The 17,445-nt window shown below is 43.2% G+C and overlaps 1 protein-coding gene across 1 annotated transcript; it reads right to left on the reverse strand.

Annotated features, from left to right (window-relative positions):
* Positions 1–10,413: 10,413 nt before the first annotated feature.
* Positions 10,414–15,176, reverse strand: LOC137076011 (uncharacterized). Its single transcript, XM_067444942.1, has 2 exons — positions 13,649–15,176; positions 10,414–10,565 (listed from the first exon to the last, which is right to left on the reverse strand). The coding sequence occupies exons 1-2, from the start codon at positions 14,762–14,764 to the stop codon at positions 10,563–10,565; spliced, it is 1,119 nt and encodes a 372-aa protein (XP_067301043.1). The 5' UTR covers positions 14,765–15,176; the 3' UTR covers positions 10,414–10,562.
* Positions 15,177–17,445: the final 2,269 nt, after the last annotated feature.

The raw sequence follows: 17,445 nt of genomic DNA on the forward strand, positions 1-17,445 counted from the left end.
AATATGGACGTTGGCTTACGGCACGCTCAAATCCTACGCCAGCTCAGGAGGTGGTGTACGCACGTTTGAGTTAGTGTGAAAATGCGCAGAAAAACAAGTCATAACACCACAAAACGCACTGACAAGATCTGCTATATGACCCACTGTTAAAAACCACAACAACAACATTCAGTGTATATTTTTGTGTAACATGAACGTCAATGTTTAATTTGTGTGACTTTACCAAAGCGTTTGATTTGTAGGCATATGTATTCCTCCAGTCGCGAGCCTGTGCGCTTTATCTGACGTTTCAGGCCCGTCTGGCCCGGCAGCTGCGCACGGACTGGGACTAAAATAATTCAGACTGACAAAATAATAAAAATGACCTTCTTCTTTTAAATAATAATAAAATCAATAAAAACGACATTCTTCTTCTGAATAACAAGCGTCATTAAGAATAATAATCATAATAATAATAATCTTACAAATTGTCATGTAAATATTATTGTGAATGAATGGTACTCCACATCACATCATCATCACTATTGTACACCCCAATACATGTGCCGTGATACGAAATTGCTAATTTTTTCAAAACGTGCTGTAAAATAATGCATTGTAATTTATCATCCAAACAGCTTTAAACTGCTGGAGTGCGCTTCTCAACCTCCACATTATTAAGAGTACTCGTAATTTGGGTCCATATTTTGTTTTTGTCTGTGCCTTTATTCCCACTCTTTAAACTCCCAAATAAAACAATTTTGTTTTTGTTTTTTTCCACTTCCCTGGTGATGGTCTCGATGGGCGCGTCTCAATCATCTCAATAGTTCAGTAGTCAGGGCACTGATCAGGGAGTCAGCCCGTTGACTTATGTCCTAATCAGTGCCCTGACTAAGTGGACTAAAGAGATGATTGAGCGCGCCCGATCTCCACGTCGGAGAAGTTTCGCTTCTTTGCCGTCTTCTGTGTCCATGGCGTAAAATGAGGGCGTGGGAGAGGCGGAGCCTTGAATATATAGGGGCGTGTTATTCTAATGACGATCGTTTTCAGCCGCCGCATTTATCAAGGGCAGGTATTGCGTACACCTGGATTACAGAGGTACGCACAGCTTCATAAATCAGGCGGTGAGAGGAGTGTAAGCGTAATCTTACGCCAACATATACACCAGTTTCTACGCAAGATTGATAAATGAGGGCCATTGGCCATCACCAGTAGAAACTGGTGTATATGTTGGCGTAAGATTACGCTTACACTCCTCTCACCGCCTGATTTATGAAGCTGTGCGTACCTCTGTAATCCAGGTGTACGCAATACCTGCCCTTGATAAATCCCGCGGCTGAAAACGATCGTCATTAGAATAACACGCCCCTATATATTCAAGTCTCCGCCTCTCCCATCGAGACCATCACCAGGGAAGTGGAAAAAACCCCCGAAATTGTTTTATTTGGGAGTTTAAAGAGTGGAATTGGCACCTACAAAAACAAAATATGGACACAAATAACGAGTACTGTTATAGTGTGGAGGTTGAGAAGCGCACTCCAGCAGTTTAAATCGCTGTTTGGATGATAAATTACCATCACTGCATTATTTTACAACACGTTTTGAAAAAATTAGCATTTAATTTCGTATCACGGCACATGTATTGGGGTGTACAATAGTGATGATGATGTGATGTGGATTAAGATTCATTCACATTAATAATTAGGCTACATGACGATTTGTAAGATTCTTATTATTATTATGATTATTATTCTTAATGACGCTTGTTATTCAGAAGAAGAATGTCGTTTTTATTGATTTTATTATTATTTAAAAGAAGAAGGTCATTTTTATTATTTTGTCAGTCTGAATTATTTTAGTCCCAGTCCGTGCGCAGCTGCTGGGCCAGGCGCGGGCCTGAACCGTCAGATAAAGCGCACAGGCTCGCGACTGGAGGAATACATATGCCTACAAATCAAACGCTTTGGTAAAGTCACACAAATTAAACATTGACGTTCATGTTGCACAAAAATAAACACTGAATGTTGTTGTTGTGGTTTTTAACAGTGGGTCATATAGCATATCTTGTCAGTGCGTTTTGTGGTGTTAGGAATTGCTTTTCTGCGCATTTTCACACTAACTCAAACGTGCGTACACCACCTCCTGAGCTGGCGTAGGATTTGAGCGTGCCGTACGCCAACGTCCATATTGATAAATCTCAGTCACCTTGGGTTTGGGTGTACGCAAGGTGTACGCTGGAAATTTGGTGTACGCACTTTTGATAAATGAGGGCCATTGTGAATACAAAACTTCGATTTTGTATTAATGCAAGTCAGAATTTGTGCGTGCAATGAACGGCCGTTTCACACCGCAAGCGTCGCGTGAGCAGCAGTGAAGCGGGGGTTTCGGCGGCGAGCCTTTTGCTGCGCTGCTGACGCTCAATTAAAGTGAAATAACACTTTTAATGGACAAAATAAATATGATTTCACACAAAAAGTGCTTAAAATGCACACAGAAGCACGTGTAGTGTACTTTAACAATAACGAGTGTGTCAAAAAAGAAAACGAAGAATAAAAAATATCTGTAGAAGATTTACCCATTTAAACTTGTTTCAATTATTCAGTTTGGGTGAAACAATAATGGTTATGATTATAAAAAATAAAGTAAACTGGAGTATGTCATTAAAGAGAAAACGAAGAATTAAAACATCTTTAGAAGATGTACCCATTTAAACTTGTTTTAATTAATCCCTTTCGGTGAAAGTATGGTTATGATTATAGAAAGTAAAGTAAACTAGCCAGAAAATATAATAAACTTTCTTTAGTTTAGTATTTAGTACTCAGAGGTATAGTCCCAGCTAACAATTTTAGGTTATAAGAACGTTTCCCTAACGTTCCCATTAAGTTCTAAAAACGTTTTTGAACGTTCTAGGAACGTTGAAATGTCCAGCTTGTGGAACGTTGTATTAACGTTCTCATTAGGTTCTAAGAACGTTAAATAACGTTCTAATAAGGGTGTGGAGTATGATCAAATAAAATATTCCTGTTTTCTCCTTTAATGTACTTGCTTTTGTTTATTGACATCTTATTCTTTCTTTAAAAAAGCTAAAACCACTTTTATAATTGACTTTTATATTTATATTACATTTATATTTAATACATAATTAGTTTACTAGATTTTTCTTCTGATTGTAAAAAAATAAATATATACACGAAAATAGCATTTAAGTGTCATTAAGTTGTCTCTGGATATACAAATTATGTATCTGAAGTTTGAGAAAAAAAGCTGTATGACTAATTTGTAATGACTAATACTTTTTTTAATGTAGTAACGTTTTTAAAACGTTCCACTAACAATGTAAGAATAACGTTTTATAGCTAACGTTTTTAGAACGTTTCTCAATAGCAAATAACGTTGGCACAACGTTCTAATAACGTTACTGGAAGAACGTTTTTTGATAACTTTGAGAGAACTTTCAGATAACGTTAGCCAACGTTCTGAGAACGTTCCCTGTTAGCTGGGGTATAGGCGTAGGCTCTAGCATTGTGGGAGCCGCTGCACAAAGGCTTCGGGCGTCTGCAGCTGCATTGACGGTGTAGTTACGCTTGCGGTGTGTATGCATTCGCGCATCCGGTGACGCGCGTGCATTCATTGACTCGTTTGTGAGTCGATCCTATTTGATTCATTTGGATTTTGAGACTTTCATTTCGCCGGTTTGGCCTTGCACGATCCACACACACACACCCACCTGCTGCCTCTAGATGACAGTATTCTGCCGAAACAGACAACGGCACTGTGAGCGTTATTCTGCCTATAAGACGCTTTATGTGTACTCGTTATAAAGACGAGGAAAACGCTTAAAAGTAGGCTAACATTAAAAAGGTATTAATAAAAGTATTAATAACGCATACTTTGTATAGGCAAGATTAAATCAAGTTATGAACATAAGCGTTTTCTCCCATACGTTTATTCCTGCAGTAAAAACGGTGACATTAAAAGTAGGCGTACACTTTATTGAACGTGCTATTGCATAACACGCATTTTATAATGGTTTTCTATGGGAGAAAAATGTTGTGATGAATGTAGTGTTCATAACCTGATTTAATCTTGCCTAGCCTATCCGTCAACGGATCCACAAATGCAAATCACGCTGCATGCACAAATTCTGACTTCTTAATATAAAATCGAAGTTTTGTATTCACAATTATGTGTCTATTTGTACAAATCGTATTTTGCACACACAAATTATAAGGCATTTGTTTGTGGATAGTGAAATACGTCTGCAACATTTATCAAGTTCATGGACAATTGTGTGCATTTATTAATCATTTTGAGTCTAAACTCATCCCTTCAGTGTCCGTCTATAAACTAACCTGCGCGGCCAAAGTAGGCCTATCACCAGTAACGGATAAAGGATCTTTGGTAGTGCTAAAACCATACGGTTTGTCTGTCCAGTTATCCCACTAAAGTAACGTAGTGCAACAAGGCTGGCTGGCTGACAGTTGAGACAATTAACTTTAGTTAATTCGCTAAAGCATGCAGGTAGCCGCAAAATTTTCTCTCACAAGCCTACGCTTTAGCTGAGGTCTGCCTGGAAGATGGCAAACAAATAAATAAACAAAGTACATTAAGGCGTGTCCTTACCTTTGTGTACAGGCGTTACGGTTAGCATGCAGACTGATGTTGTTGATGATGGATCTCTTGATGTTGCTGCCTACATCCGGGTGCGCGCAGCAGTTCTTGCAAACAATGTCAAAGTTTATTTACATCCGCCACAATCGATCATAGACTAGGTCATTAACCATTCATTGGAATGTCCGATTTTTTTAATTTGTTTATGTTGGTTTGTATAGGTTATTAGGTTATTTGAATTTGCCATGTTGATATGAACCTCCAATGAAGTTGCACGTCATTATTACGTCAGACGTAATTTCAATCCACTCTTGAAAGAAATGAGTTAGGGGGTCAGTTCTACTCATAAACTAAGAGCTAATCTTGTCTAAATAATCAATAACTGGAAACTACTTAAGTGAACTTAAAACTTTTGTGGTGCCTGAACAATATTGCAGCTTTGAGTACAACTCTGCAATTTTATTGAGTTTAGAACACTGTTGGGGAATACAGTGCATCTTAGCACCTCCCTGCTCTCCAAAGTGCTGCGTGTCCCCTTGCATTTCCTAACCATGCACTACACCTTTCCTCTCTCACCCCCATCTTCCCCTGTCCATCCACTCTACCTCCATCTGTCCCCTTTGGCTGGCTCCACTCCCATATGTCCAGTGATGACAATATGGCACCCCGACCCTGCACATCAAAGCCCCACTCGAAGCTCTTAGCAGAGGGGAGATGGCCCCAGCAGAGCCCCTTCAATAATGCAGCAGTGCTCACAGTGCCGTCATTCATGTAAACAGGTAGACATGCAGAATTATAGAAGAGGGCATTCAGAAGACTACTTTAGAGTTAAAAGCATGTCGTTTTAACGCAATGGTTCACACAGAAAATGCTGTCATTATTTGTTTATACCCGCATGTCGTGTGAACCCTCTGGTGATGCTTTTCCTTTATGGCATATCTATATTCAATGACTTTCAAAGCCATACAATAACTACTTTGATTAATTCCTGGAATTTCTTGTTTGCTGAATAGATGCGCTGACAATGACAAATACTGATAAGTTGTTCTATGTCATACCAGTGTGTCTATATGTACACAACCATTCAACGGTTTAGGGTCAGAAATGTTTTGAAATGGAAAAAGTCAGTTATGCTTTCAAGTCTGCATTTATTTGATCAATAATACAGTAAAAAAAAAACAGTAATATTGAGACATTTTAAAATTTTAAAATACCCTTTTCTGTTTTAATATATTTTATAATGTAATTTATTCCTGTGATGACAGCTGATTTTTCATCATCACTACTTAAGTCTTCAGTGTCACATGATCCTTCACATTTCTTTAATTATCAGTGTTGAAAGCAGTTTTGCTGCTTTATATTTTTGTGGAAACTGTGATACATTTTCAGAGATTCTTTGATGATTGTTCGCAAGGCCAGCATTGATTTGAAATAGCATTTCATAGAATATTATATATGTCTTTACTGTCAATTTTGTTGAATTTAATAAGAATAAATTAAAATAATTAAATGCGTCTGTGTATGACACCAAAGGTTTCTCGTTGAAATGAATGGAGTCATTCATCGAAATGTGACGCATAGGGGCACCTTTAGAGTCTTCATTGTGACGCGGAAGGCACTTGACCATGCTTCGGATTTTGACGCCTTGGGAGTGAGAACGGGTTGGAAATGAGGACCATAAAGAGAAATGTGTCTGAGGGAGGTACATGTGCGTCATTCACTCAGGGTCGCCAGCCCCCACAGGTAGTCACACTCTGATGTGTCATATGCTGAGGGGGACGAAAACTCCACAGCTTCCAAAATAATTTACTGCTGCAAAAATTATAACTTTACCCAGACAGCTCTTATGTTCCTTAATGGAGGAAAATAAAAGGATGGGGGAGAGGGACTTTATTATCAAAGCCATATTCTCTCGCTCTACAGTAGATACAGTCAGCACAAGAGTCCACAGTAAAGCTAGGATTTATTTAGCGTTTGAAAAATGTAAATCAAGAAATGTTGTTAAATAACACAAGGAAGTAATATTTTAAGAGATATTTAAGATTTTGCAAGTAAATTTGACATAGAGCATGTGAACCGTCCATTGAGGTATCAACATTAAAGAAATTTAGACCCCCCTAACTACATGATACTTAACTAATGATTATTAACTAATTCTAAATTAATTCAAAACTCATAACCACAATTACATATTGCTTAATCGATTAGTTAATAGTCATGTACCCCAACAAGTAAAGTCATAACATAATGATACCTTTATACATCATTAGCTAATGATTAATTAAAGCAGACAGCTGGCAGTTGAAATGCATGGCTTTGACCCGTTGTGGTAATTAACACATTAATTTACATCATTTATGTTATTAAGGAATTAATATATTATGACATATTTAACTAATAACAATTTAATGATTACTTAATCTATGAATTATGTAGAATCTTCATTAGTTGCTGATGTAGTAATCATTAATAAATGGGTTAGTTCACCATTAGTGATATATTAACTCATGATTATCTGTGCATTATTTAAGTATGAATTAATGCATATTAGTGCACCCGTATTGTAAAGTGTTATCTCATTTTTATTGGTGATTTACTACATTTTGGTGCATGATTTACTAATAGCAAGATTGAAACACAGAGTACAGGCAGTAAAAAGAGAGAAATCGAAAGAGCGATTGTGAGAAATAAAGTGACATAAAAGTTATTGCACTCTGTAGACCTCAGATTTTCTCATGGCTTAGCATTCTGCTCCCTTGGGTCTTAAACGTTCAGCGATCAATAGAGGAATCGACTTTGGTCATCACATTCAGAACAGTTCCTCCTCTGTTTTACTGCTGCAGAGACACTGCAACAATGAAATGGATGTATCAACATCCAGCCCAGCATCTTACTCTGTTAAACTACATGGTGTCAAATAACAATGTGATACCTCGAAAGTCTGTCAGTAAATTGGTCTTGCCCAATATTGCTGTTGGCTCTAACTGTAGAGCATAGAGTATGGCCAAATCTTGGGCAAGTCTGACAATTGACATGTTGTTGAACAACAATCATAGATGTGTGGCAAATCAATGCAGTGATCGCAAGCTTAGACATTTGGAGCTGTTAGGGGACCAGGAGCAACATGCCATTGTCTTCCAATTTTTATGTTGTTGCTTTTTATGTGCCGTTATCTTATTTGCATAAAGTTTTAGTGGATAATGATAGTATGTGAAGATAAACAATGCACTCAGCAAGAGCAATTGGCCCTCCATAGACTTCAAGTAAAAATCAAAGAGCTAACTGGTGTGTTGTCATTTCAAAATAAATCAAGCCAAAACAGTTCTTTGAAGTTAATTTCAGCAGTTGGACATCATATGGAACTAAACTTTCTGGAAATTGTAATGAAATGAAGTATTTGATATTTTTGTCAATACATTTTTGGTTTGGTTTTCTAGAAAGAGTTTTTATAATAGGTGGATTATAGTATATATTGGGATAAAAACTATGTGGATGGGAAAGCCATGTATGCCAGAATAATGGCCAATAGTGGCTGAGTAAAAACAAAAGTATAATGATAAAATGATAATAAAGATTAGGTCTCATATACTGGCTGAGGTGTGAAAAGTTTGTAGAGTGAGAACAATAGAAACGTAAATGGGGCATTCCACCAAACCAGACAGAGAATAGACAGCAAGGGAGCTTAAAAGGGGCAATATAATTTTTTATTAAAACACACATAACATGGTCATAGAATATGTTTCTTAAAATTAATTGTTTTAGGTATTAAATCATCATGATTTTAAATGAAACGAGCAGACTTGTGGCTTCAGCTTCATTGTATGATAATTCAGTATTCTTATACAAACCCGATTTCAAAAAAGTTGGGACACTGTACAAATTGTGAATAAAAACAGACTGCAATGATGTGGAAGTTTAAAATTTCAATATTGTATTTAGAATACAACACAGATGACAGATCAAATGTTTAAACTGAGAAAATTTATAATTTTAAGGGAACATAAGTTGCTTTTAAATTTCATGGCATAAACACATCTCAAAAAAGTTGGGACAAGGCCATGTTTACCACTGTGTGCTTCTTCTCTTCTTTTTATAACAGTCTGCATATATTCTATATATCTTCTTTTTATAAACGTCTGGGGACTGAGGAGGAGCCAAGTTGCTCAAGCTTAGGAATAGGAATGTTGTCATTCTTTTCTAATACAGGCTTCTAGTTGCTCAACTGTCTTAGGTCCTCTTTGTTGCATTTTCCTCTTTATGATGCGCCAAATGTTTTCTATGGGTGAAAGATCTGGACTGCAGGCTGGCCATTTCAGTACCCGGATCCTTCTTCTACGCAGCCATGATGTTGTAATTGATGCAGTATGTGGTCTGGCATTGTCATGTTGGAAAATGCGAGGTCTTTTCTGAAAGAGACGACGTCTGGATGGGAGCATATGTTGTTCTAGAACTTGGATATACCTTCCAGCATTTATGGTGCCTTTCCAGATGTGTAAGCTGCCCCCACACACTCATGCAACACGATACCATCAGAGATGCAGGCTTCTGAACTGAGCGCTTATAACTTCTTGGGTTGTCCTTATCCTCTTTAGCCCAAATGACATGGCGTCCCAGTTTTCCAAAAAGAACTTCAAATTTTGATTTTCAGTTTGCCACACTCCATATTAAATTAGCATTGGCCCAGAGAAAACACCTGCACTCTTGGATCATGTGTAGATATGGATTCTTTTTTGACCTATATAGTTTTAGCTGGCAACAGTGAATGGCATGGTGGATTCTGTTCACTGACAATGTTTTCTGGAAGTATTCCTGAGCCCATGTTGTGATTTCCATTACAGTAGCATTCCTGTCTCTAATGCAGTGCCGTCTAAGGGCACGAAGATCACAAGCATGCTGTATGGTTTTCCAGCATGACCCTTACGCACAGAGATGGTTCGAGAATCTCTGGATGTTATTATGCACTTTAGATGACAGTAACTTCAAACTCTTTGCAATTTTTCTCTGAGAAACTCCTTTCTGATATTGCGTCAGATTTTTTGACGGCAGCATTGGAGGAATTGGTGATCCTCTAACCATCTTGACTTCTGAGAGACACTGCCACTCTGAGAGGCTCTTTTTATACCCAATCATTTTGCCAATTGACCTAATAAGTGGCAAATTTGTAGCCTGACAAGCCAGACCCACATCAAGATGTTTGGTCTGGAAACTCACCATTGCAGGGCTCAATCCGAGGGGCGGGATAAACGGTTGTCTTTCAAAGTCCCTCTGCAAGCGATAGGATAGCGCTGTGATGGTTGGTTAATCAGACAACCAACCAGAGCAACAAAGATGAAACAGAGCTTGTTGATAGATTAAACATTCGCCGTATCTGGTCGGCAAAACTCTGAACACATCTTCCCTTTTTAAGAATGACTTCAGTGATTACAGCGATTACAGCTCAGAAGGGTATTGAGAGTTGACACTCGCGGGCAGATTAGATTTGCTGCCGCTAGGGTGCGTCTAGGTTTCTAGGCTAGCAAATTTGTCCTATATCTGTTATTTATATGTACATTTAACTTTTCCGGCCTGCTATTGCTACTTGTCCCAACTCTTTTGGAATTTGTAGCTTTTATGATATCCAAAATTAGCCAATATTTGGCAAGCCATTTCAAAATGTCTCACTGTCAACAATTTATGTTATCTATATTCTATTGTGAATAAAATATAAGTGTAACAAGTTCGATATAGTAAGGAAGGAAGAGGACACAGGGGTCGGCTGGACTGTTGATGCGTAGCTTTATTTTCTCTTTCTCAATGTCAATAACACACTTCTTCGTGTGTTCTCAGTCAAACTCATAAGCAACAATAACTTCCGGTTCGCGGCACTTCCGGCTTCCGGGTAAACTCAGTCTCTGTGTTCTCGCACCAACAGTCCGACTCTCTCTCTCCTTGGTCTCCGGTTCCGCTGGTGTTTTATCCCGTCTCCGCGCTCATTACTGGAACAAGAGACAGGTGTTATTAATCTGCGTCCAACCCACTCACTTACCGCTCGTCCCGCGGCCCTCTCTCCCGCTGCAGACCTCGCTGAACCACGCCCCCCTTGCCACATACCCCCACCGCCCGACTCAGGCCGGGGAGCCGTCCGGCCTGCAGCCCCCCCCCCCCCCCCCCCCATTTCTGGAGAGGAAATCGGCCACAGCCATCTGAGCACCCGGCCTGTGGACCACCTTGAACTTAAACGGCTGAAGAGCCAGATACCAACGGGTGATCCGCGCGTTGGTATCCTTCATGCGGTGGAGCCATTGGAGAGGAGCGTGGTCCGAACAGAGAGTGAACTCCCGCCCCAGGAGGTAATAGCGGAGAGTGAGAACGGCCCATCTGATGGCCAAACACTCCTTTTCTATGGTGCTGTACTTAGCTTCCCTCTTGGAGAGCTTACGGCTAATGTACAGCACCGGCCGCTCTCCCCCCTCCACCTCCTGGGCCAGGACTGCGCCCAGCCCCCTGTCCGACGCGTCAGTCTGCAACAAGAAAGGGAGAGAAAAGTCAGGGGAGTGTAAGAGCGGCCCGCCACATAGAGCAGCCTTTACTTGGGTAAAAGCCTGTTGACACGGCTCCGTCCACTGGACCGTATCTGGTAGCCCCTTTCTAGTAAGATCAGTCAAAGGGCTGGTGAGGTCCGAATAATTTTGTATAAACCGTCTATAATATCCCGCCAGCCCCAAGAACTGTCTTACCTCCTTTTTGGTCTTGGGCCTCGGACAGGTTGCAATTGCGGCAGTCTTATCAATTTGGGGACGCACCTGCCCATGACCCAAGTGGAAGCCCAGATACCTTACTTCCACCCGCCCAATCGCACACTTCTTCGGATTGGCCGTGAGCCCCGCCCTCCTCAGCGACCTCAGGACCGCCCTCACATGCTGCATATGCCGCTGCCAATCGTGACTATAAATCACTATGTCATCCAGGTACGCAGCAGCATATGCAGCATGGGGACGCAAAATCCTATCCATGAGTCGCTGGAAGGTTGCGGGCGCCCCGAACAAGCCGAAAGGAAGCGTGACAAATTGGTGTAGTCACAGTCACTGTTGGACTCCTCGATTACTCCCATGTCGAGCATTGCGCCTAATTCGTCCTGAACTACTTTTTTCTTGTGTTCAGGCAAGCGATACGGCCGGCTGCGAACTACCACGCCCGGCTTGGTCTCGATATGGTGCTGAATCAAGTCGGTACGTCCCGGTAGGGGCGAGAACACGTCAGCGAATTCCGCCTGCAATTTCGATAAATCAGCGAGTTGTAACGGTGAGAGGTGATCTCCCCCAGGGGCCAACGCGACTGATTGTGCTTTAATGCTCGCCTCTGGCCCGAGATCATCCTCTCCCCCGATCACCGTTGCCAACAACCCCGATTCCACCTCATTCCATTTTTTTAGCAGATTGAGGTGGTATATTTGACGTGCCCCGTTCCTATCGGATCGTATCACTTCATAATCGAGCTCTCCTATCTGCCGTGCGACCTCAAACGGCCCCTGCCACTTTGACATTAATTTTGAGCTCGACGTTGGGAGTAGAACGAGCACTTTCTCTCCCGGTGTGAATTTGCGTAGTTTAGTACCCCTGTTATATGACCGGCTCTGGCGGTCCTGGGCTTGCAACAAATTCTCCCTAGATAGCCGCCCTAATGTGTGGAGTTTTGTTTGCAAGTCCATGACGTACTGAATTTCGTTTTTGGCCAACGAAGGCCCCTCCTCCCAAGTTTCTCGTAGGACGTCCAGCACCCCCCGTGGCTGTCGACCGTAGAGAAGCTCGAAGGGGGAAAACCCCGTGGAGGCTTGCGGGACCTCGCGCACAGCAAATAAGAGGGGTTCTAACCACCGATCCCAATTTTTGGCGTCTTCCTGTACGAATTTACGGATCATGGATTTAAGAGTGCGATTAAATCGTTCGACCAAGCCGTCTGTTTGTGGGTGATAGACGCTGGTTCGAATGGATTTAATGCCCAATAATCCGTACAATTCGCTTAACGTGCGTGACATAAACGCCGTGCCTTGATCAGTGAGGATTTCTTTCGGAATCCCCACCCGGGAGATTAAACGAAACAGTGCGTCCGCAACACTCTTCGCCGAGATGTTGCGGAGAGCCACTGCTTCCGGATATCGCGTTGCGTAGTCCACGATAACTAGTGCAAAACGATGTCCGCGTGCGGATCGCTCTAATGGCCCGATGAGGTCCATCGCAATTCTCTCGAAGGGGACCTGCATTAATGGAAGGGGGCGCAATGGCGCTTTTGGGGCGGCCAGTGGATTCACCAACTGACATTCCGGACAAGACGCGCACCACCTGCGCACATTGTCATGAATGCCTGGCCAAAAAAATCGGGTCATTAAACGATTCAGCGTGGCCGCCTGTCCCAGGTGGCCCGCCATTGGGTTAGAATGAGCCGCCTGGAAAAGCATTTCCCGGCGGCTCTTTGGTACTAACAGCTGGGTTGTATCTAGCTTTGTCTGAGTGTCTTGGGTCACTCGATACAACCGATCCTTAATTATGGCAAAATATGGATACGAGACAGGCAAGGCAGGTTGGAGAGACTGGCCGTCAATCGATCGGACCTGTTGGAAGGCATTTTTGAGGGTCTCATCTTGTGACTGCTCCAGCGGAAAGTCATCGCGGTCCGAGAGAATCAGTCTCTCGATCCCGCTCGGTTCCGCTGCAGCTGTCCTCAAGGGTCCCGTCTCAGTCTCCCCAAGCTGCACTCGCGCCGCCCCCCTCCTCGCCTTCTTCTCCCAAGCGGCATCCGCGCATAACGACCCCAATAACGCCGAAAAGGCGGGCCAATTTGTCCCCAGAATTAGCGGATGCCGGAGGTGTGGACTAACCGCCACCTCTACACTATGCTTTTTCCCCCGAAATTGTATCGTGACCGGGACAACCGGGTATTCCACCACATCCCCGTGCACACACCGCACCTTAACCACACGGCTTGTATCCAATGCCCCAGGCTGCATCAGGCTTTGATGGATCGAGGTTTGGTTACATCCTGAATCCACCAAGGCCTGATATGTACCCCCCTTGATACTCACAGGAATTTGGTACTCTCCTGCCTGATCGGGGGTGGTCCGCTGGACGTCCGGGATCCGGATCATTGTTCCGATGTCCATCATCGGACATCGGTCCACAAAATGATCCGGATCGCCGCACCGCCAGCAGGCCAGCCCAGGCCTACCCGCCGCCCCGGCGGCGGGGAGTGGGTTGGAGGATGAGCGCGGAAAGGGGGCGGAACCAGAGCCATTGTCACTACCAGCCCCCAGCGGCCCCGCCCCCCTGGGCGGGACCCGCGAACTCCCAGACGGTCCAAGGCCCATCCCACCCCGGCCTCTGGGGGGGACGCGAGGAGGGCCTGGAGGGCGGGACCTGGGGAGAGGGACAGGTCGAGAGAGAGAGAGAGAGGGGGGAGAGAGAGAGGGAGAAGTTAATGGGGGTTCGCCGACCCCCGGGCACACCACCAGGTGGTCCTCCGCCAAGTTGATGGCCGTCTCCAGCGACGTGGGCCGGTGGCACTGGACCCACTCGGCGGTCTTCCTGGGGAGCCGAGTGATAAACTGCTCCAGCACCACCAGATCGACAACATGGTCCACGTCGCTGCCGCCGGCCAGAAGCCATCTGCGGCACTCGTCCCGGAGCTGTTGGGCCAATGCGAAGGGTCGACCGGACTCACCCCACTCCAGGGAGCGGAAACGCTGGCGGTGTTGTTCTGGGGTCCGGCCGACCCGCTGAAGGATGGCCCTCTTCAGGTCGTCGTAGTCCAGGAGGTTCGCGACCGGTAGTTGTTGCGCGGCCGCCTGGGCTTCGCCGGATAGAAGGGGGATGAGGCGCACCGGCCACTGTGCCCGGGGCCACCCGCAGGCCTCCGCGGCCTTCTGGAATAGATCCACGAAGGCCTCCGGGTCGTCTTCCGGCCCCATCTTCTGGAGGGGCACGTGAACCGGTGCGCTGGCCCGCCCAGCGGCCTCGGCGCGAACCTCCCGGTCCATCCAGCTCCGGAACCGCTCGCGGTCCTCTTGCTGGCCTTGGACGATCGCCTCGAAGCGGCGCTCCTGTTCGGTCCGAAGGTCCAGCAATGCCTGATGGTGTTCCTGGTGGAGGACCGCAAGGGAGTTGATGATATCCGCAAATGGCGAGGCGGAGGGCGTTGTCATGGCGGCGGCGCTGTCCTGCTTCCTTCCCGGGTTTCGGCACCAGTGTAACAAGTTCGATATAGTAAGGAAGGAAGAGGACACAGGGGTCGGCTGGACTGTTGATGCGTAGCTTTATTTTCTCTTTCTCAATGTCAATAACACACTTCTTCGTGTGTTCTCAGTCAAACTCATAAGCAACAATAACTTCCGGTTCGTGGCACTTCCGGCTTCCGGGTAAACTCAGTCTCTGTGTTCTCGCACCAACAGTCCGACTCTCTCTCTCCCTGGTCTCCGGTTCCGCTGGTGTTTTATCCCGTCTCCGCGCTCATTACTGGAACAAGAGACAGGTGTTATTAATCTGCGTCCAACCCACTCACTTACCGCTCGTCCCGCGGCCCTCTCTCCCGCTGCAGACCTCGCTGAACCACGCCCCCCTTGCCACAATAAGTTTATGAGATTTGTAAATTATTGAATTCCTTTTTTAATTACAATTTCAGTGTCTGAACTTTTTTGGAATTGGGTTTGTACAGTATTGTTCAAAATAATAGCAGTACAATGTGACTAACCAGAATAATCAAGGTTTTTCGTATATTTTTTTATTGCTACGTGGCAAACAACTTACCAGTAGGTTCAGTAGATTCTCAGAAAACAAATGAGACCCAGCATTCATGATATGCAAGCTCTTAAGGCTGTGCAATTGGGCAATTAGTTGAATTAGTTGAAAGGGGTGTGTTCAAAAAAATGTGAGGTGTGAATCAGGTGGCCCCTATTTAAGGATGAAGCCAACACTTGTTGAACATGCATTTGAAAGCTGAGGAAAATGGGTCGTTCAAGACATTGTTCAGAAGAACAGCGTACTTTGATTAAAAAGTTGATTAGAGAGGGGAAAACCTATAAAGAGGTGCACAAAATTATAGGCTGTTCAGCTAAAATGATCTCCAATGCCTTAAAATGGAGAGCAAAACCAGAGAGACGTGGAAGAAAACGGAAGACAACCATCAAAATGGATAGAAGAATAACCAGAATGGCAAAGGCTCAGCCAACGATCACCTCCAGGATGATCAAAGACAGTCTGGAGTTACCTGTAAGTACTGTGACAGTTAGAAGACGTCTGTGTGAAGCTAATCTATTTTCAAGAATCCCCCACAAAGTCCCTCTGTTAAAAAAAAGGCATGTGCAGAAGAGGTTACAATTTGCCAAAGAACACATCAACTGGCCTAAAGAGAAATGGAGGAACATTTTGTGGACTGATGAGAGTAAAATTGTTCTTTTTGGGTCCAAGGGCCACAGGCTGTTTGTGAGACGACCCCCAAACTCTGAATTCAAGCCACAGTACACAGTGAAGACAGTGAAGCATGGAGGTGCAAGCATCATGATATGGGCATGTTTCTCCTACTATGGTGTTGGGCCTATTTATCGCATACCAGGGATCATGGATCAGTTTGCAAATATTAAAATACTTGAAGAGGTCATGTTGCCCTATGCTGAAGAGGACATGCCCTTGAAATGGTTGTTTCAACAAGACAATGACCCAAAACACACTAGTAAACGGGCAAAGTCTTGGTTTCAAACCAACAAAATTAATGTTATGGAGTGGCCAGCCCAATCTCCAGACCTTAATCCAATTGAGAACTTGTGGGGTGATATCAAAAATGCTGTTTCTGAAGCAAAACCAAGAAATGTGAATGAATTGTGGAATGTTGTTAAAGAATCATGGAGTGGAATAACAGCTGAGAGGTGCCACAAGTTGGTTGACTCCATGCCACACAGATGTCATGCAGTTTTAAAAAACTGTGGTCATACAACTAAATATTAGTTTAGTGATTCACAGGATTGCTAAATCCCAGAAAAAAAAAAATGTTTGTACAAAATAGTTTTGAGTTTGTACAGTCAAAGGTAGACACTGCTATTTTTTTGAACACACCCCTTTCAACTAATTGCCCAATTGCACAGCCTTAAGAGCGTGCATATCATGAATGCTGGGTCTTGTTTGTTTTCTGACAATCTACTGAACCTACTGGTAACTTGTTTGCCACGTAGCAATAAAAAATATACTAAAAACCTTGATTATTCTGGTTAGTCACATTGTACTGCTATTATTTTGAACAATACTGTACATTTAAAAATATATATTCTTAATATTTGTATTTTTTGTGTTTGAGCTTATACATCTCTATATTAATCTTGAACTGTAATTTCTCAAGTTTTGGCTTTCTAGATATATGTTGTTTATGTGTCTATTCAGAATTACTTATGAGCAGCAACCTTCATTTCATTTCATTTATTTTCTTTTTACCTCTAAACATTGCTGCAAGTAAATCGAGGCCTTTCATGAATTCCCTCAAACATATATGGAACGCCAGCTCTTTGCATAACATGTCAAAAAATTGCCTACTGCCTATCACTATTTTATGATAAAGTATCTTAAAACATTTGAATTACACATATCGGCCCTGTTTATTGCCGCATTATGAGGTGCTCTTGCGCATTCAAGTGATCATAATACTTGCTCAAAGCAGCTGATACAGCTCCGGTGAGACTGAGAAGTAAAAGGGGTCCTGAACTTCGTGGTGAATAAATCCACAAAGGACACATTTTCCTGTGGCAAATACTCAGCAGGACTCCCGCTCTGTTGAAAAGCACTGTATTACTTCATTAATCTTGTATCATGACATCACTGCTTGAAGAAAATGTGAAACAAA

The sequence above is a fragment of the Pseudorasbora parva genome, chromosome 5, assembly GCF_024679245.1.
Source record: "Pseudorasbora parva isolate DD20220531a chromosome 5, ASM2467924v1, whole genome shotgun sequence".
Lineage (NCBI taxonomy): Eukaryota > Metazoa > Chordata > Actinopteri > Cypriniformes > Gobionidae > Pseudorasbora > Pseudorasbora parva.